The 20,670-nt window shown below is 43.8% G+C and overlaps 1 protein-coding gene across 1 annotated transcript in view; it reads left to right on the top strand.

Annotated features, from left to right (window-relative positions):
• phf21b (PHD finger protein 21B) overlaps nt 1-20,670 on the top strand; it is a 94,405-nt gene that overhangs the window by 39,754 nt on the left and 33,981 nt on the right. The window contains exon 2 of the mRNA XM_075472330.1: nt 6,650-6,694. Coding sequence (XP_075328445.1) covers nt 6,650-6,694 — 45 coding nt within the window. The remainder of the gene's footprint in view (nt 1-6,649; nt 6,695-20,670) is intronic.

Here is a 20,670-nt window from a genome sequence, read left to right as displayed (position 1 = left end):
CATTGGTTAACCTTTAGGTTTACAAAGGCTGCTCCTCAGCACTTGTGTGATCTGGTCCATCTCTCCAGGAAGCAGAACTGAACTGAAAGATGTAACGAGAAGCAGGGATTTACTGATATCTGATAGTGTCCCGAGGTGTTTCCTCCTCCAGAGAAAACGTGGTGAGCAGGGGCTTCTCCCTCACTGATGTGCAGCTCAGTCTGTCGAGGCTGTGATGGATTTTGTGTCTTTACATGGCCGACTCTCACATGTGCTGCAGCAGAGACCAAAGACCATTTCATTCACCTGCAGCTAATGAAAAGGCAGTTTGTCGTGTGATAGCGGGGAGATGGAGTGGTACGTTCTGCCTGCAGGTTCGGAACTGAAATGAATGACTCTGAGTTAACTGCAGCTCCTGAGGCAAGCTGAGAGGCCGGTCGGTCTCCGTCTGCAGCCTCAGACTCAAATGGTTTCCTCTGCAGGGACGCGGTGGAAACTGGCTACCAACACTCTGTGACTGAAGTGAGATGGTAGAAAACTGGAAGCCAGGAAAGTGTAGCGGCAGATAAAGGAAAGAAGCCTTCCTGTCACGAATGACTGCTCAGAGCTGCAGACGTACGTACCATTCAGTGTAGAATGATGTTTGTGTGGGCGCATTGGCTTTTAAGAGCGGTTTTATTCACTCAAAGGGTAAAAAGCAAGGAAAATCCAGTGAGTGGTTTGTTGTTTGTCTATTCATGCAGGTGAGGAGGAGTTCAAGTCCAAAGACATTTAGAGACGATGCAGAATGCTAAAAGCCAGAGTTTTTCCACAGTTTATGTTCAGGCTGACATGGACGCGTTCACAGGAAATCAAACCAATGACAGATGGGTGTGATGATCGGTTTATGGTCTGCAGAGTGGCCGCACATCTCTGTGAATGGATTCTTTCTGCTTTTGGAATTTGTGTAATTTGACCAGTTTGAAGCATGTTTGCTGAAAAAGGAGGTTGAGTTTTATCGTGATGTGGAACAACGCTAGCAGTCGTCCATGTTAACATGCTAACATTAGCGTAATAGAGACTGATGGGGATGTCATTTCTCAAATAAGTTTGAAACATCCAGAATCTTTGCATCAGTTTTTAACAGCCAAGCTAATTTTCTGACCATCGTAAACCTGTCGAGTCCAAAACGATTAAAAAACAAGTCCAGTGTCCACATATCAGACCAAAAGTATTACTTTAACCAGATAAAAACCAGATAGAAGCCTGAATTACTCTAGAATTACTCTGAAAACAAGTCCAGGAGAACTGGAAACCAAATCATAACCAAACAAAGTCAAACACCATTAAAACCATTAAAAAGAAGTATCTTTCCAGATACTAGTCCAAAACCGAGTCTATAACCAGACCACAGATTGGAATCAGATTAATACCTAGTTTGGTGGAAAAAGGCCAAATGTGCTTACATCAAACAGCAAAGTCTAATTTATGTACCTTAATAAACTTAAATGCTTCAAAACCAAGTAAAAGAAAGTTGAAAACCAGTCTGAAACCAGTCTGAAACCAGTCTGAAACCAGTCTGAAACCAGTCTGAAACCAGTCTGAAACCAGTCTGAAACCAAGTTCAAAACAAGTCGAAAATAAGTGTGACGTGTTCAAAATAGTGGGAAACCAGATCCTCGCCAGTCATCAAACAACAATGACACTACGTCTGAAACAAGGTTCAATGCAACTCTAAAACTATTTAAAAACAAGTCGGAAACCAGTCTAAAACTATAACAAAAGAAATTCAAAACCATAATGAAACAAAGCTCTAAACAAACACAAATAAGTCCAAATAAACATAACATTGAAATCTATCATCTTAAATCCTAAAGAAAGTCTGAAACCAGTCTGAAACCAGTCTGAAACCAGTCTGAAACCAGTCTGAAACCAGTCTGAAAAGACATAGAACCCAGAATAAACCCGAAAATGTCTGAATACCAGATTATAAATTCAGATTTTCTGTTTTTAAGTCACAACTTATTCCCCATTAAAGCCATTTTACCACCTATTTACACCTAAAGTGTCTCTGACATAAAGCTTTAAGACCAGCCTCAAATAAGACAACATGGGCCTAAATAATTACTAAAAACACTTAAAGATTTAAAAGCCATTTTAAATTTGGATAACATGACACCTCGAATGAAAACCTCCAACAGGAAGTAGGTGGAGGCGGAGGATGAAGCTTCACTGAAACTCTGACGAAGCCAAAACAAATGGCCATAAATCTGATTGAATTCATCATCATCATGGACATTTTGTGAGATGATGGCGTCTAAATTGGACCGTTGAGGCTAATTAAGTGTGAGATTGGACTCCTTATCAGCAGATACTCGTTGTTAAATAAGGCCTTATCGGAGCGATACTCGTGGAGAATCCGGTTGGTCACTGCTGTCTTGTGTCCCTAAAAGTTCTTCTTTTAATTAAGATGTAGACACAGTATCTACAGGCATCTTGAATGATGCTCCAGCAGTCATTTTTTTCTCCAGCTGGAGCTGTGAATATGAGAGCCACACCTCTAATTGAGTCCCGGCATGTCGGAGCATGTTTCAGCCTCATGCTGCCATCAGCTGCTCACACTCCAGGGACTCCTCCTCCTCCTCCTTCTCCTCCTCCTCCTCCTCCTCCTCCTCCTCCTCCTCCTCTCTGGGCCTCAGCCTCACACCTCCTCAGCTCATCAGGCAGAAACCTCCCATCTCCTTTGACCGACCTCCCATCACATCAGCCAGTGTCCTAAATTCATCTCCAGCCTTACTTGTCCAGGCCTGGTGGACGTAGAACATGCTCAAACCAGAGCCCATTTTCTAAAAGAAAAAACAAAGAGCATCCTCTGTCAGTTCAAAGGTTGAACTCATCGGCACAAAGTAATGAACACCTGGAATAATCTGGTCCTCACCGGGTCCTAAACCTCAGAGTAACGGCAGCACATGACAGATTACACCGTGTCTTTATTTATGGAACAAAAACTGAGAGTGTGAATAGATCAAAGCAAAGCTCAGGCATGCCTATATGCATCAGATGAGAGGATAAATGATCATTTCATCAGTTAATCTAAGAGGGAAAACAACAGGCCTCCTAAAACAACAACCCAGTTGGTTATTAAACTGCAAACATCTGTCAAACGAGCTGAAAACAGCAGCACTGAAGTGTTTTCAGACAGGTTCGCTCTATGTAAAGGGCCACTTCCTTTGAAATCTCCATAGCAACCGGGGACTCAACTGGTCCTTCCTCCCCAGTGAAATCTTCCATCATGGCCGACTCCGCAGGCCCCGTGATCTCTGACTTTGTGGCCCACAGGAAGTACTCGTGCAGGAGAAGTTCTCCGAGCTGCTTCTGGTTATTCTTCCTGGTCAGACCGCCACGCCACAGACGTGTTTTCCAGTGACGGGCTGCTGAATGTTGAGCAGAAACGGGGTGGGAGGAAGGCGATGGAAGGCGGCAGGTGTTCGCTGTTTCCCATGAGGCTCCACGGTCGCAGCTTTGAGAGATGGAGCCCGTCAGAGTTGCTGCTCTCCCCAGAAAGCCTCTCCTTCCAAACGCAAACAAAGACGCGGAGGCTGGCTGTGTTTGCGTGCCGCCTGAACAGATGCTCGGGTTGTAAATAAGGGCGCCGTCGTTTGTTTTCATTTTGTTGCGTTCAGGGGAAAGGGGGGAGGGTGATAATCAGCCAGGAAGCAGCGCTCCGACTCAGTGAGCCGATCTTCATCTGGTGAAAGCAGATCTGTGATTTAGGAATGAAAGGCACACGTGTCCTGTCTCCTGTTCACTTTCATTTACACTGTGACACTGTGGCACCAGCTTTCCTCTGTCGTCGGAGTTTCCTCCATGTTTCTCATCAATCAAACGAGCGCCCAGAGCCACCGAACATGTAAACACCTTCCCGTGCTTGCTGAGCGCTGTATGACACGCGAGGAGAAAGATGAAAGATTCTCCTCGTCAGGTACAGTATCACCATCACTGCTCTGCGTTGGGCCGCATGTTGTGAATATCTGCAAAGGATTGATTGGACTTTGTGTTGAACGATTATTGTCACATGAGGGATAAAAAAAAAAAAGATCTGATTTGTAAAAGATGCGGGAAAAGATCTTTCTGATCTCGGCTCGACATTTTTATCAGGAGAAAAGCGCAGATGATGTGGAGTGGTTTGGTGTGTCACCACTCTGGGATTATCTGACACGGATGACTAAAATGAGCCCCGTTTGGACCCGTTCATCCAAACAGAACTCAGCACAGATGTGATTTTTCAGAAAAAGGAGTGAGAATCATCCTGAGCTAAATCCTGCACCCGCTCCGTGCTGCTGCTGCTGCTGTAGCTGAGAGGTCATCCCCAGTTGTGACTCCACCTCTGAGTGAATCCTCTGCAGCAGCGCCGAGTGACGGCTGAAGCTGGACTCGGGGCTCAGGGCGGTGATGGTGGCTGAGTTGACGCTGTACGCCGTCAGAGTGTCCCACCTCTGACGCAACGCCGCTCAGCTGCATCTGATTTGGAAACTATCCGCACTCTGCCCATGAATTTCCCCAGCGAGGAAAGCAATGCATTCCCAATGACTTTCTCTGAAGGACTGTCCACACGCCCGCTCTGCTGCAGGGACATAAAAGGAAAAAGTCTCGGCTCCCCTGACGTTTCTACGTGTATCCATTAGATTACAGATGACAAATAGACCCAGATCTTCCTCTGGCGGCTGGATGGGCCCGGCGCCGTTTGAGCCTCCTAAGGTTTCACTGCTGTTTGTTAGATTTCAGGCTGGGCGAGGAGGAGGGTTCACTGCTGCATCAGGAGGAAATGAATCCTCGAACCGCTGCGCTGCACCTCATTGGGCTGCTTACAAATGTTTTCCAGCCAAACACGGAAATATTTCTTTATCCCACTAAACCAAAACAAGCTTATCTCTAACTGGGTCTTTTTAGAAGTAAATGAACCCCCGTGAATGAAGTATTCATGTTACGTTCACTCCAGACAAAACTAAAAAAAAACTCGTTGTTTTCAAGCTTTTATTTAACCCTAACCCACCCTGGAAGGGGTTTTATATGAAGAAATAACAAGCAATAAGGGCTTCATGTGAAAAGAAAATGAGCTTTTTCATGAATGAATTGAATAAACGACAACATTGGGAAGATAAATGAAATGATGATGAGCACGGAGTTAAAAAGGAGTAAAGAATAGATGAATGAATTCAAATGAAAGAGATGCACATAGAAATGTTGTCAATAACTAAAACTTTTGAAGGAAACTAGTTAAATTGTGAATCAATTTTGATGACATGATAATATTAACTCTTTCACTGCCAAAGACGTCTATAGACGTCAATTGCGTTTTTTAACGGAGCGGGCTGGGGGACAATCTAGCGGAGTTTGTCGCTAAATCTTAGGCTTGTAAACACTAAACAGAGAATATACTGGCAAAATTACCCGCTAGGTGGCAGCAGTGCCACTTTGCACAAAAAAAAAAAGAGCTCGTTTTCTCCATTTTTTTGGGTCAAACAGCTGTTTTTGGTGAAACCAATCTATGTTCTACTGTCTATCACTAAAGGACTGAAAATGGTAGAAACAAACTTTTTTTTCCTGATGAAAGAAGAGAGTCTACTCTTTCTTTTGGTAATTTCGGTGTGTACATAGTCATAAGACACACTTTTCTGTGGGTCTTGGAAAATCAGTCAAAATACTGAAAAACACTTGGCAGTATGGGTGTCTCTGAACTGAAAATGGCCGGCAGCCAATGAGTTAAAGCAACTCTAGAGAAGTTAGTGAACCTTAAAACTATGAGCTTCTGTCTGTTTTTGACATAAATCAACTGCACGCCCCTTTGGTTTGTGGTCTCTCAGCTGTAGGACTGATGTTAGCTAGGTAATTAGCCGTGCTACCTGCCTCTGTATTAAACCCAAAGTAGACTGTTTATTACATCGATGCTACACAGGCTAACGCTGGTAGCTGATTGCAGAAGTTCCTTTAAAGACAGCCAAGCTTGTCTCTGACGTTCTAAAGCTGTTGGTCATCGTGGTCGATTGTTGGCTAGTTCAGTTAGCCACATGCAAAGTTGATTAGCCACACAGTGATAATAAAATCAGCAAATCAAAAAGAAGAATTAACAGCTCGGACACGAAACTTAAAGGACAATATGTTTCGCATTATATGTGACCAAAGTGTGTGCAAAGGCGAGTCAGCATTGGGTGTCTGACTGCCTGCTTTTCTGCACAGTCAGCTACACCAAGGTCCATTAACTGAATGAGAACTCCAGCTGAGTTGATATGAATGTTTTTATTTTAGTTTGTTCGATTCTGAGATAGAAATAAAGATGTTTTGGCCACTTTACAAGCTTCTGCTTCAGCCTGCATCCCTGCAATCTCTCTTATTTAATGAGATATAAAGATTTACAAACATATTTCACATTATTTATCTGCAACATAACGAGTCAACTCTTACATATAAATGTAGGAATGTACAAGTTGTAGTTTGCATTAATCATACATTTCCCCATCTGGTCTCTACTGTAACCCTCAGCAATGAAAGCAGGTTTCTGTTCATCAGTGCTGCACCATGAAACCACTACAGTTCAGACCCAAAGACGGACTTTATTATCTGTATCTTCAACGCATGTGTTTGATTATTAGAAGTGTCGGTTTTCTGAATGTTTCTCTTCCTTCTTTTGCAGAATCAGACGTTGTGCAAAGGCCTGAACGAGCTTCAGAACGGTCAGGTAGGTGGAAGCTCGGCTCGGCTCTGCTCGCCGTGTTTACGGCTGTTTTTCATGTGGACGTGAACCCGTCCTTCCAACACAACCCACTTGTTCTGCTCCGGTGCTTCAGAACCAGAGGAATCGGTTTGTTTGATGGGACTGGAAGGCTGGAAGAAGGCTCTGTTTGACTTATTTAAAATGCTAAAATAAAACTCAGTTGAGTGTTAAAGATGGTTCCGATCCTCGTTTTTTTCTGTTATTTCAGTGAGATGTAGCAAAAATGAACAAGTCGGAGGACGAAGCCAAAGCAGGATCAATTTAGTCTGATTTCAGGAGGGTTTTGCCTCATTTGCTGGTATCACTCTGGATTCAGGATGTTTTCACTCAGATTTAAGGAAAGTTCAGAGAGTCGAACAGAAAGATGTTGGATAGGTGGCCTTTATCTGCTGCTTAAAGGTGTCAGAGCTCTTTCTGTGATGTATCAGAGCAGAAGAGAGATGGTGAGCTTGGAGATAAAACCTCAAACATGTCAAGAAGTGGCTGAAACGCGTTCTTCACCGATGCTGCAGGGAAACCTAAAGGCCGAGCGGCCTCTCAGGCCTCAGACAGGAGGAGGAGGAGAAAAACAGCCGGAGATTCATGACACGTCGGGCTAATTTCAGCGCTGCCATTCATTACGGAGTGGAAGTCGATTCCTCTGGCTTTCTGCAGGAAAGAGGAAACCTAATTAAAATGAAGTCTGGATAATTGTTGCAGAGCGTCGGTGTGTGTAATTGGGGCTGAATTAGTTCTCCAGGTTTACCGCGTACATGTGCTCGGCTGGTTATGACGGCGCTCGTGTTGTAAGAGCTGTTTATCAGAGGATGTCGTTCAGTCGCTGTTAACTGGAGGAGGTGATTAAAAGCGCTTCTCCAGTCTCAGAACTGTCACTTCAAGGAGACCCGCAAAGATTAGCAGAGCTTTGTTCACAAGAGAAACCGAATCCCTGCTGGTGCTCAGATTAACAGCTGATAAGCACCGGTTCCTCCACTTTTTGTGTTTGGTGGTTAAAGACGCACTGATTCGCTGCCAAAGTCCCCCTCCAGCCAAGTAATGAAGAGCGGACTCTGCAGCACCTTCCTTTGTTGCCTCCCTGAGGGGTAATTACACGCAGTCGGAGAACCAGATCAATTCTCAACATCATAATACGACACAGAGCGAAGCTGTTTAATGATTCTCTGGAGAGTTCTGCAGGTTCTGTGGTGTTTAACAGCCAGGCGGCATCAAGGGAGGCAGGCTGCCGTCTTCATTCCCTGCTCCTCTGACCCTCCAACACCACCCAGGAAGGTGGAGGGGGCTCAGCAGCCTGGGTTCAGACTGCATGTTGAAGGACTCGCTGTGGTCTAATTACTGAACCCTTTACTGTGATGGTGCACTTGGTGTTAGGCCGCATTAGGACTTGGTTTTGGACTCGGGTTTTGGTCTAGTTTTCTACCGGTTTCCTTTGGACCGGCCTCGATGTGGTTTTACCGTGTTTTAGGGTCTGGTTTTGAGTTGGCGTAACGAGTTATTTTAGTTTTGAACAGGTTTTAGAAGAGTTTGGGACTCGTTTTAAACATGGTTTAACCCATTTAAGCCGGGAAAGCATTGCCGCATTTCTACCTTTAAAGCCGGGGGCGCTGTTGCGTTATTCTACCTTTAAGGCCGGGAAAGCGTAACCGTCTTTTTCAGACGGGAGTGATTGTGAGGAGTTTCTTGGCTTTGATGATGCTGATGAACGTGCTGACCCAACTGATCGAGATTTATGGCGAGCACATATGTTTGAAGATGACGATAACGACGAGGATGATTTTGAAGGGTTTGAATGTGAGTGGAAGACTGACAATTACCACCGTAATCGACGGAGAGATTTCAACCGCACACCAGGGGTGAAAGTGGATTTACCTGCAGATGCCACACCGTTGCAGGCTTTTAATCATATTTTTACTGAGGAGCTTTGGGCGCATCTCGTTTCTGAGGCGAATAGATACAGTGAGCAGGTACTTCAGACTCCAGCTCGAGCAAAGATGGCAAGGTGGTCACACGTAACTGTGCCGGAGATGGAAACGTTTATTGGAATGTGTTTGGGCTCCTTGTGCTGCCAGTACGAAGAGATTACTGGCGATAAAATAAATAGATAAATAAATAATTTAAATATAAAATTAAATTTTATTTTATTTTATTACTGTTTTCTTATTGAAAATAGTGCTGTTCCTGCACTTTACTTTTTACATTTTCTATTTTTGTGAAGGTGTATGTAAATAAACTCAATTTCCAAAGAAAGCCACAGGTGTAAGCTCTCAAATATTTTTTGAATTTTGTTTCTATCTGCTACAGAGGCTGAGAAATCAATCATTTAGTAGGCGTTGACACAATTGCTGAATTTCCAGAAAAACTTCAGGTTTTAGGGGGTCTTTCTGAAATCGCCCGTAGGTTTTACAGGCATTCTTTTCCAGGCGTTTTAGGCCTAAATGGGTTAAACGGTGGCTGTGGATGTGAACGGTGTTGGAATGGGTTCTGAGCTACTTTCAGATGGTTTTGGAGCATCTTGGGGAACCTTCTACAGCTGGACCCAGTAATCCACACTGATTCTGGTTCAGAGATCAGATCGTTTACTGGGTTTGGAGGTCTTGTGAGGGGCTTCCAGGCGCGGTGGTACTGAGGCTTTTGGAGCGTGTGAGCTTTCAGGACCCACTCTGTAGGAGCCAGACTCCATCTGCTGCAGGACTCTGTGGTCCTGCTGGGTTCATATCCAGACGGATTAATATGCAGAGATTTATAGAACCTGTTCCAGTTGTTAGCGGCGCCTCCTTTCACTGGGTTGGATGATGCTCGGCGCCGTCACATGAAGGACACGATGTTAATGATGGCGACCTGTTTCGGGGATCCAGCCTGATCACTACCTGCTATGAGCAAATTAAATATTGACTTCTCGTATTGACTTTTGGATCTAATTTGAAGTGATTTCGGATGAGCAATAATGGTGCAGAATAAAACACTCAGCGGGCGGCTTTAGTGACACGGCCGTTTGTCTGGGGGGGGATTAGCTGGATGGAGCGAATCATTGAGTTGGAGAGGGAACTAGTTTATGCTGGGTCACTCTGTATGGAGATCCGTTCCTGACAAAGTGATGCATGAAGTCATTTGAACTAAAAAAAAAAAAAAAAAAAAAAAGTTGATTTAGTGGGTTAGTATCTGAAAATAATAAGTTTATTTGCTATTTTAAAGTAATTATCTTATTTATTTAGGCCAGCAGCTGAGGTTTTCCTTCTGTTTCTCACGGTTTAAATGACAATAAAACATAAAAACATCCTTATTATCCCATAATGAGGTGCCAACATCTCAAAATAAAGTCATCTTCGCATGATTCGGCAGCTCCTGAACATTTTAAACTCACAGATATCTGAAAATAATGAGAAACTTTTTTAAAACGGATAAAGTAAAGGATCCAAACTAATGCAGACATTTCCCAATAACTGAAATACGACTCTGTTTAACTTATTTCAAATTAAAAGCTGGGATCTGGAAATTATGTTTCACAATAATGGTCTTGGGGGGGGGTATCTAAAACACGATGAGACCTTAAAGGGGAATCTGATGGTTTAGTAAAGGGAGGATTTTCCCCCTCAGGCCTCCATACGATGCCGTGTGTTTCCTGATTCAGTCGCATGAAGTTGTGAAAGGAGGAGATTTCTGAGCTGGTGCTGGAGGAAATGACAGCTCGGATCCAGCTGAGCTGATGTGAGTGGGACAGGCAGGAGGAGGGGGGGCATAAATGAAAGAAAATGACTTGTGATCATGGGAGGCCCCCGCTGCCTTCCAGATATCCTCCACCCTCCTCCTCTAACTCATCTCAGACATCCACTCCGTCAATATTTGCCCGCTGGCTCCAACCAAACGCACTGATACTGGAAGTTGTCACAATCGGTGAGGCAAGAAGAAGAAGAAGGAGGAGGAGGAGGAAGAGGAAGAAGATGGAGCTCCTCAAAGCAAACAGCGAAAACGCCGTGAAGAAGAATTCCTTTTAGATATTCCTCAGTTTGGGATTCTCACCTTTCAGCCAGTTTCTTTGTCACGTTTGAGCGTTTCTGATGAAGTTTGTGGAGAAAACAACGCGCTGCTCGGCTGGCGTTATCGATTGGAGCGGCGTGAATAAAAGATAAACGCCTGGCTCTACTTTCATGCTCTTCTTTTTCTTTGATACGCACAGAGACTCTGTATGGAGGCCTGTTCAGGCCATTCAGATCCAAAGTGAGTGTTTTCCTCTTTGGGTGGAGGCATCCACCACCACAGCTCCATGTTCCATCATGTGGATCGACCTGCGCCCGGCCCGGCAGCGAGGCCCCTCCCCTGCGTGTGGGAGCCTCAGGCTGAAGGGGGGGGGGGGGTTTGGGCGACGGCAGAAATCCGTCCCTTTGTCCTGTCGCGGCCCCCTGGGGCCCCTGGGGCCCTGCAGGAAGTTCTCAGATGTCTGCAGAGACGAGTCGGTGGACAGATGTTCGGTTCACAAAGACAAACCTCCCTTCCTCTCTCCGGGTTAAAACACGTGGAACTCTTTTCTTGTTGATAACTGATCTGGGAGTCTGTATTTGCTCCTCATGGCCGCGTCTCGTATGAGTTGATGTTTGTGTACGTGCAGAGCAGGGAAATAAAGTCTTTCTATCAGCTATCAGTTAAATCTGTTGTTAAGTACCACTTTTATAAAGTTATGCCACTTCTTTTCTCTCTGAGATCATCAGACTGTTGTCTCCTTTAAAACCAGAGAAGAAGACATCTGAGCAGGAAGAAACTCACTTTTTATGGTGAAGTTGGGGAAAGCCCCCGGTGGGCGTCGGAGGAACTGCGGCCCCAGGACGCGTCCGTTTGTCTCAGTGTGTTTGTGCGATGAAGTGTGTGTTCGCTGCTCTTTGTGGCTGCATCTGTCTGCTTCTATTGTCTGCAGGAGTCCATCTGCTCGGCCCCTCCCCCCCGGCCCCTCTAAGCGACTCCCCACCCTCCGGCAGAACAAGCTGTCCTCCTCTTTTTCAGCCCTCCATCGCTGAAGTTCAGTGTTCAGGAGCATCAGAAACTTTCTGAACTTGATCTTTGTTGTTCTGTCAGCAGCTCTGCTGTTCTCAAAGCTCATTTAGTTTTCAGCAGATATTTAAAAATGAGTTGTTTAAGCTAAAATGATGATTCTTTGACTGAGTTGAACGTTTTCAGCTTTCAGACAGAAGGAAAAACATTTACTCCTGTTGTCAGCTGTGTTTAAATCACTTTTCTTAACTTTGCCTTGAAGTTTTGATTCATTGAGAGATTATTTTGGGCTTTACACACAAATTTTGACATTTGTAATTGTGTTTTTGACACATGAAGACTGATCAGTACATAAATTAGTTGAGAAAATGACTAATAAAGCCCCTGATTATGAAGACAGTTGAGCTGTAACTGTGTTTGTTCAGAGTGATACTCAATAAAGGGTTTAATAGAAGGAAACATCATGGGGCTATAAATACCACTGGCTGGATGTGAAGTATTCGGATCAATAATTCAAAATAACAAGTGTGGGTATTGATCTTTGAGAGGCTTGTGGACAGAAAGCTGTGGCGAATCCAAACCCTGGAAAATGGAGCTGTGGATTTCAGGTTCTCTTCATGTAGTTTCCTGTTATCCGAGCGGGAGAAGGAAACGTCACAGAGCGGGAGAAGGAAACGTCACAGAGCGGGAGAAGGAAACGTGACAGAGCGGGAGAAGGAAACGCCACAGAGCGGGAGAAGGAAACGTCACAGAGCGGGAGAAGGAAACGTGACAGAGCGGGAGAAGGAAACGTCACAGAGCGGGAGAAGGAAACGTTACAGAGCGGGAGAAGGAAACGCCACAGAGCGGGAGAAGGAAACGTCACAGAGCGGGAGAAGGAAACGTGACAGAGCGGGAGAAGGAAACGTTACAGAGCGGGAGAAGGAAACGTCACAGAGCGGGAGAAGGAAACGCCACAGAGCGGGAGAAGGAAACGTCACAGAGTGGGAGAAGGAAACGTTACAGAGCGGGAGAAGGAAACGTCACAGAGCGGGAGAAGGAAACGTCACAGAGCGGGAGAAGGAAACGTCACAGAGCGGGAGAAGGAAACGTGACAGAGCGGGAGAAGGAAACGTCACAGAGCGGGAGAAGGAAACGTGACAGAGCGGGAGAAGGAAACGTCACAGAGCGGGAGAAGGGAAGCAGAACCACTAATAATCATTTATAAAGCCTCACAAAGCTCACTGTTCTTCAGCTGTAAAGTATTCTTGAACTTCTCCCCCTCCCGCCCGGCCCGTCGTCTGCAGGAAGGATAAACCAACAGAAGCACCAGCGTTTTCTCAACAGATGTCCTTAATCCCGGCTAATCCAACACATTAAATGCTTGTTTTCTCTGCAGCGAGCGTGGGGCGCCGACCCTGGCGCCGACGCTTCCCACAGGCCGGTTGGACTCCCTCAGACTCCCTCTGGTCCTGGTCCAGTGCTTTCGGCTCCTCGCCGCTCTGCCAAGCTCCGGCTGAATTTTTAAAGCGTCTCCGTGTGTCCATATGTGGCGTTCTTTATGACAGAGGGACATGTGATCTGCTAGAAGGAAGAAGCATCAGAGTTTGTGTTGGCCTTGGCTCTGTCACTCATCAGGAAAACGAGCAGGATGAAGAAATGAAACGTGTGTTTATCAGCAGGTAGAGAACAGTGTCTCCTGAGCCTCTGATGGGCACTTCTTGATGGGAAATCCCTTAAACCACTTTTCTGTTGTCTTGACAACTGCACCAGTAGAAAACTGTTTTATTGCTGTTCAGAAGCCATCAACAAAGTCAATAAAGTGCTTTATTCTCTGACAGCTGAGTTCTGCTGGTGATAAATCACCTCTCTAAACCATTCGTTTGTCTCATCAAACTTCAAATCTTTCCCTAAAATCACGTTTTATTCTCCTTAATTTACTAACTTAACTCTCTCCTTCAGGCGAATAGTTTGTCTCCAGATGATTAAATCCAGGTCTGATATGAGTTTGATTTCCTTTTGTGCTTTTCTTTGTATCAGGTTTGGGAAAAAATGCTGAAATCAACCATTTCTATATTTTCAAGAGATATTATATTTTAGTCCTGGTTTCCCTCCTGTGATATTTTAGTCCTGGTTTTCCTCCTGTGATATTTTAGTCCTGGTTTCCCTCCTGTTATATTTTAGTCCTGATTTCCCTCCTGTTATATTTTCGTCCTGGTTTCCCTTCTGTTATATTTTAGTCCTGTTTTCCCTTCTGTTATATTTTAGTCCTGGTTTCCCTCCTGTGATATTTTAGTCCTGGTTTCCCTCCTGTTATATGTTAGTCCTGGTTTCCCTCCTGTTATATTTTAGTCCTGGTTTCCCTCCTGTTATATGTTAGTCCTGGTTTCCCTCCTGTTATATTTTCGTCCTGGTTTCCTCCTGTTATATTTTAGTCCTGGTTTCCCTCCTGTTATATTTTAGTCCTGGTTTTCCTCCTGTTATATGTTAGTCCTGGTTTCCCTCCTGTGATATGTTAGTCCTGGTTTCCCTCCTGTGATATTTTAGTCCTGGTTTCCCTTCTGTTATATTTTAGTCCTGGTTTCCCTCCTGTGATATTTTAGTCCTGGTTTCCCTTCTGTTATATTTTAGTCCTGGTTTCCCTTCTGTGATATTTTAGTCCTGGTTTCCCTTCTGTGATATTTTAGTCCTGGTTTCCCTTCTGTTATATTTTAGTCCTGGTTTCCCTTCTGTGATATTTTAGTCCTGATTTCCCTCCTGTTATATTTTAGTCCTGGTTTTCCTCCTGTGATATGTTAGTCCTTGTTTCCCTCCTGTGATATTTTAGTCCTGGTTTCCCTCCTGTTATATGTTAGTCCTGGTTTCCCTCCTGTTATATTTTAGTCCTGGTTTCCCTCCTGTTATATTTTCGTCCTGGTTTCCCTCCTGTTATATGTTAGTCCTGGTTTCCCTCCTGTTATATGTTAGTCCTGGTTTCCCTCCTGTGATATTTTAGTCCAGGTTTCCCTCCTGTGATATGTTAGTCCTGGTTTCCCTCCTGTTATATGTTAGTCCTGGTTTCCCTCCTGTGATATTTTAGTCCAGGTTTCCCTCCTGTGATATGTTAGTCCTGGTTTCCCTCCTGTGATATTTTAGTCCAGGTTTCCCTCCTGTGACATGTTAGTCCTGGTTTCCCTCCTGTGACATTTTAGTCCTGGTTTCCCTCCTGTGATATGTTAGTCCTGGTTTCCCTCCTGTTATATTTTAGTCCTGGTTTCCCTCCTGTTATATTTTCGTCCTGGTTTCCCTCCTGTTATATGTTAGTCCTGGTTTCCCTCCTGTTATATGTTAGTCCTGGTTTCCCTTCTGTGATATTTTAGTCCTGGTTTCCCTCCTGTTATATGTTAGTCCTGGTTTCCCTCCTGTGATATGTTAGTCCTGGTTTTCCTCCTGTGATATTTTAGTCCTGGTTTCCCTCCTGTTATATGTTAGTCCTGGTTTCCCTCCTGTGATATTTTAGTCCTGGTTTCCCTCCTGTTATATGTTAGTCCTGGTTTCCCTCCTGTGATATTTTAGTCCTGGTTTCCCTCCTGTGATATTTTAGTCCTGGTTTCCCTCCTGTTATATTTTAGTCCTGGTTTCCCTTCTGTTATATTTTAGTCCTGGTTTCCCTTCTGTTATATTTTAGTCCTGGTTTCCTCCTGTGATATTTTAGTCCTGGTTTCCCTCCTGTTATATTTTAGTCCTGGTTTCCCTCCTGTTATATTTTAGTCCTGGTTTTCCTCCTGTTATATGTTAGTCCCGGTTTCCCTCCTGTGATATTTTAGTCCTGGTTTCCCTTCTGTTATATTTTAGTCCTGGTTTCCTCCTGTGATATGTTAGTCCTGGTTTCCCTCCTGTGATATTTTAGTCCTGGTTTCCCTCCTGTTATATTTTAGTCCTGGTTTCCCTTCTGTGATATTTTAGTCCTGTTTTCCCTTCTGTTATATGTTAGTCCTGTTTTCCCTTCTGTTATATTTTCGTCCTGGTTTCCCTCATGTTATATTTTCGTCCTGGTTTCCCTTCTGTTATATTTTAGTCCTGTTTTCCCTTCTGTTATATTTTCGTCCTGGTTTCCCTCCTGTTATATTTTAGTCCTGGTTTCCCTTCTGTTATATTTTAGTCCTGGTTTCCCTCCTGTGATATGTTAGTCCTGGTTTTCCTCCTGTGATATTTTAGTCCTGGTTTCCCTCCTGTTATATGTTAGTCCTGGTTTCCCTCCTGTGATATTTTAGTCCTGGTTTCCTCCTGTTATATTTTAGTCCTGTTTTCCCTTCTGTTATATTTTCGTCCTGGTTTCCCTTCTGTTATATGTTAGTCCTGTTTTCCCTTCTGTTATATTTTAGTCCTGGTTTCCCTTCTGTGATATTTTAGTCCTTGTTTCCCTCCTGTGATATTTTAGTCCTGGTTTCCCTCCTGTTATATGTTAGTCCTGGTTTCCCTCCTGTTATATGTTAGTCCTGTTTTCCCTCCTGTTATATGTTAGTCCTGTTTTCCCTTCTGTTATATTTTCGTCCTGGTTTCCCTCCTGTGATATTTTAGTCCTGGTTTCCCTTCTGTTATATTTTAGTCCTGGTTTCCCTTCTGTTATATTTTAGTCCTGGTTTCCCTTCTGTTATATGTTAGTCCTGGTTTCCCTCCTGTGATATGTTAGTCCTGGTTTCCCTCCTGTGATATTTTAGTCCTGGTTTCCCTTCTGTTATATTTTAGTCCTGGTTTCCTCCTGTGATATTTTAGTCCTGGTTTCCCTCCTGTTATATTTTAGTCCTGGTTTCCCTTCTTTGATATTTTAGTCCTGATTTCCCTCCTGTTATATTTTAGTCCTGGTTTCCCTTCTGTTATATTTTAGTCCTGGTTTCCCTCCTGTGATATGTTAGTCCTGGTTTTACTCCTGTGATATTTTAGTCCTGGTTTCCCTCCTGTTATACGTTAGTCCTGGTTTCCCTCCTGTGATATTTTAGTCCTGGTTTCCCTTCTGTTATATTTTAGTCCTGGTTTCCTCCTGTGATATTTTAGTCCTGGTTTCCCTCCTGTGATATTTTAGTCCTGGTTTCCCTCCTGTTATATGTTAGTCCTGGTTTCCCTCCTGTTATATGTTAGTCCTGTTTTCCCTCCTGTTATATGTTAGTCCTGTTTTCCCTTCTGTTATATTTTCGTCCTGGTTTCCCTCCTGTGATATTTTAGTCCTGGTTTCCCTTCTGTTATATTTTAGTCCTGGTTTCCCTTCTGTTATATTTTAGTCCTGGTTTCCCTTCTGTTATATGTTAGTCCTGGTTTCCCTCCTGTGATATGTTAGTCCTGGTTTCCCTCCTGTGATATTTTAGTCCTGGTTTCCCTTCTGTTATATTTTAGTCCTGGTTTCCTCCTGTGATATTTTAGTCCTGGTTTCCCTCCTGTTATATTTTAGTCCTGGTTTCCCTTCTTTGATATTTTAGTCCTGATTTCCCTCCTGTTATATTTTAGTCCTGGTTTCCCTTCTGTTATATTTTAGTCCTGGTTTCCCTCCTGTGATATGTTAGTCCTGGTTTTACTCCTGTGATATTTTAGTCCTGGTTTCCCTCCTGTTATACGTTAGTCCTGGTTTCCCTCCTGTGATATTTTAGTCCTGGTTTCCCTCCTGTTATATTTTCGTCCTGGTTTCCCTCCTGTTATATGTTAGTCCTGGTTTCCCTCCTGTTATATTTTAGTCCTGGTTTCCCTCCTGTTATATTTTCGTCCTGGTTTCCCTCCTGTTATATGTTAGTCCTGGTTTCCCTTCTGTTATATTTTAGTCCTGGTTTCCCTCCTGTGATATGTTAGTCCTGGTTTCCCTCCTGTGACATGTTAGTCCTGGTTTCCCTCCTGTTATATGTTAGTCCTGGTTTCCCTCCTGTGATATTTTAGTCCTGGTTTCCCTTCTGTTATATTTTAGTCCTGGTTTCCTCCTGTGATATTTTAGTCCTGGTTTCCCTCCTGTGATATTTTCGTCCTGGTTTCCCTCCTGTGATATGTTAGTCCTGGTTTCCCTCCTGTTATATTTTAGTCCTGGTTTCCCTCCTGTTATATTTTCGTCCTGGTTTCCCTCCTGTTATATGTTTGTCCTGGTTTCCCTCCTGTTATATTTTAGTCCTGGTTTCCCTCCTGTTATATTTTCGTCCTGGTTTCCCTCCTGTTATATTTTCGTCCTGGTTTCCCTCCTGTGATATGTTAGTCCTGGTTTCCCTCCTGTTATATGTTAGTCCTGGTTTCCCTCCTGTTATATGTTAGTCCTGGTTTCCCTTCTGTGATATTTTAGTCCTGGTTTCCCTTCTGTTATATGTTAGTCCTGGTTTCCCTTCTGTGATATTTTAGTCCTGGTTTCCCTCCTGTTATATGTTAGTCCTGGTTTCCCTCCTGTGACATTTTAGTCCTGGTTTCCCTCCTGTGATATGTTAGTCCTGGTTTCCCTCCTGTTATATTTTAGTCCTGGTTTCCCTCCTGTTATATTTTCGTCCTGGTTTCCCTCCTGTTATATTTTAGTCCTGGTTTTCCTCCTGTGATATGTTAGTCCTGGTTTCCCTCCTGTTATATGTTAGTCCTGGTTTCCCTCCTGTTATATTTTAGTCCTGGTTTCCCTCCTGTTATATTTTAGTCCTGGTTTCCCTTCTGTGATATTTTAGTCCTGGTTTCCCTTCTGTGATATTTTAGTCCTGGTTTCCCTTCTGTTATATTTTAGTCCTGTTTTCCCTTCTGTTATATTTTCGTCCTGGTTTCCCTCCTGTTATATTTTCGTCCTGGTTTCCCTCCTGTGATATTTTAGTCCTGGTTTCCCTCCTGTGATATTTTAGTCCTGGTTTCCCTCCTGTTATATTTTAGTCCTGGTTTCCCTCCTGTTATATGTTAGTCCTGGTTTCCCTCCTGTGATATTTTAGTCCTGGTTTCCCTCCTGTTATATTTTAGTGCAGGTTTCCCTCTGTGACAGTATGTTTTGGTGCAGATGTGGTGCAGATGAAGTGTTTTCTCAGCACAACCACATAAACGTGGCTGAGCTGCAGCTGAGCTTCTCATTCAGACATTAACTGGCCATTTAATCAGCTCCAATAACGTCCACCGCTGCTCTTTCTGTCATTTTTCAACCTCTTATTATCTGTGATTAGAGCAGAGTGGAGATGATCGGTGGAAGCAGCAGCAGCAGCTCTGTAATTTCTTCTCAGCTCTTCATTTAATATAGAGTTTGACCTTTCTGTGGCTTGTGATGGCTGCAGAGGCCGGTCAATAATCTCCGCTCCAGCTGAAGGTGTGAGCTTTGTGGATAAATGTTTTCATCACAGCGATGGCCCCGAGCCTTCAGGTTCAGGCTGTCTGTGATTTAGTCTGGTTTGGTTTGGCCTCAGATAAACACTGAGCTGAAGAGGGGACTCTCTTCATCTGTGGATCTGCTACCAACACCAGCTGCTAAAGCTAACTGCAGCGTGACTTGATTTCAGTTGCACGTATCTGCAGCTGGGCGTTCCAAAGACGGATGTTGCTGTTTACACTTCTCTGTCGGCCATTTTCACACACCAGCTTGGTTTTGATGTAAAAAAAGGACAGCGAGGAGCAGTGGAAGGGATTTAAAGGGTGAAGATCCGGTTCACTGCAGTAGGAATCATTTCAGCTGGATAAGAGGTGAAAATGACTGACATTAGAGCTGTGAATATGATTCGATGCGTCTTTGCGTCCTGCACCTGTCTTCAGTTCAAAAAGCTGCCTATTGCATCACCACAGCAGCCATGAATAACACGTCCCTCCCGGTTTGCTACCTGCACCACAGCTGCAGCTGTTTCTGTGGAGAGAAGTTTGTGATGGGAGCTCAAACCTCCACTGCGGGATTATCAGCTGACGACACTCTGTGACAGATTTGTCGGGCTGGTTGTGTTCGAGGCTGATTCTGAACACTCTTACCTAGTTTAGGCCTTCTGTTAAGTCCATGAAATCCAGCATGTTGTGGCTAAGGAAGCAGAATATGCTAAATGTGTGTGTGCGTGCAGACAATCTGGTTTCTATAAGCACATCCCACACTAAGACCATGCGAGCTAGAGCTCTTCTGAGCCAACTTGTGCTCTTAGCCCGGGACTGATGCTGGAAGCCCTTTGTGTTTCAGTTGTGAGGCCTCCGACCCTGGAATATTGCCCTAAAACCCACCCACTCCTTACCCCAATCTGCTCTGAAACAGCCCCTCAGGACTCTGCAGGTGTTTTTTCAGGTAGATGGATGTGAACGTTGGTCATCATGACAAAACCCACTGAGCCAAAATGAAGACACAACACACAGATATTATCTCTGATACCTTTTTACAAAGCTTTGATTCTAATAAAACCAAAAACAGCAGCTTAGTCTGACCCTGCTGACCCAGTTCACCTGTTTTTATACTTTATCATCAGACTGCAGAGAAGAAGAAGGTGAGTCTGCAGAATATCTGCAGGACATCGCATCATAAAGGACGCCACATGTTCACATAGTCGAGGAAAAGATACAGAAGCATCAGAACCAACACCAGAGACTTTATTTAATCGGTCTTTACCGGCTTTAATCCCGTTCATACACACCTGAACGTTGATCGTGGATGTGTGAAAAGGATTATTTAGGTCGGCGAGTTTTCTGTCAGTTGTTCCTTCGATTAATCGAGTAACTGTATAAGAAATACTTTTTGCAATAAGAACTATTTAAGGCAAGGCAAGGCATCTTTATTTATACAGCACATTTCATACTACAGGCAACTCAATGTGCTTTACATAAAGACAAGGCATTTAAAAGATAAAAATTAAAACACAGTTAAAAGCAATCAAAGAAGAGGGGGAAAAATAAAAATATAAAAAATAATCATTAATTCATTCATCAAAAAGTGAAGAGTGCAGATAAAATACTTTCAGGTGTCATATGCACAGCTCAGCAGAACTGTTTTCAGCCTGGATTTAAACATTGTCAGAGTTGAGGCCTGTCTCACATCTTCTGGAAGGCTGTTCCAG

The sequence above is a fragment of the Odontesthes bonariensis genome, chromosome 8, assembly GCF_027942865.1.
Source record: "Odontesthes bonariensis isolate fOdoBon6 chromosome 8, fOdoBon6.hap1, whole genome shotgun sequence".
NCBI lineage: Eukaryota > Metazoa > Chordata > Actinopteri > Atheriniformes > Atherinopsidae > Odontesthes > Odontesthes bonariensis.
The sequence above is the reverse complement of the archived record's forward strand: the minus strand, read 5'-3'. Positions and strand labels throughout refer to the sequence as shown.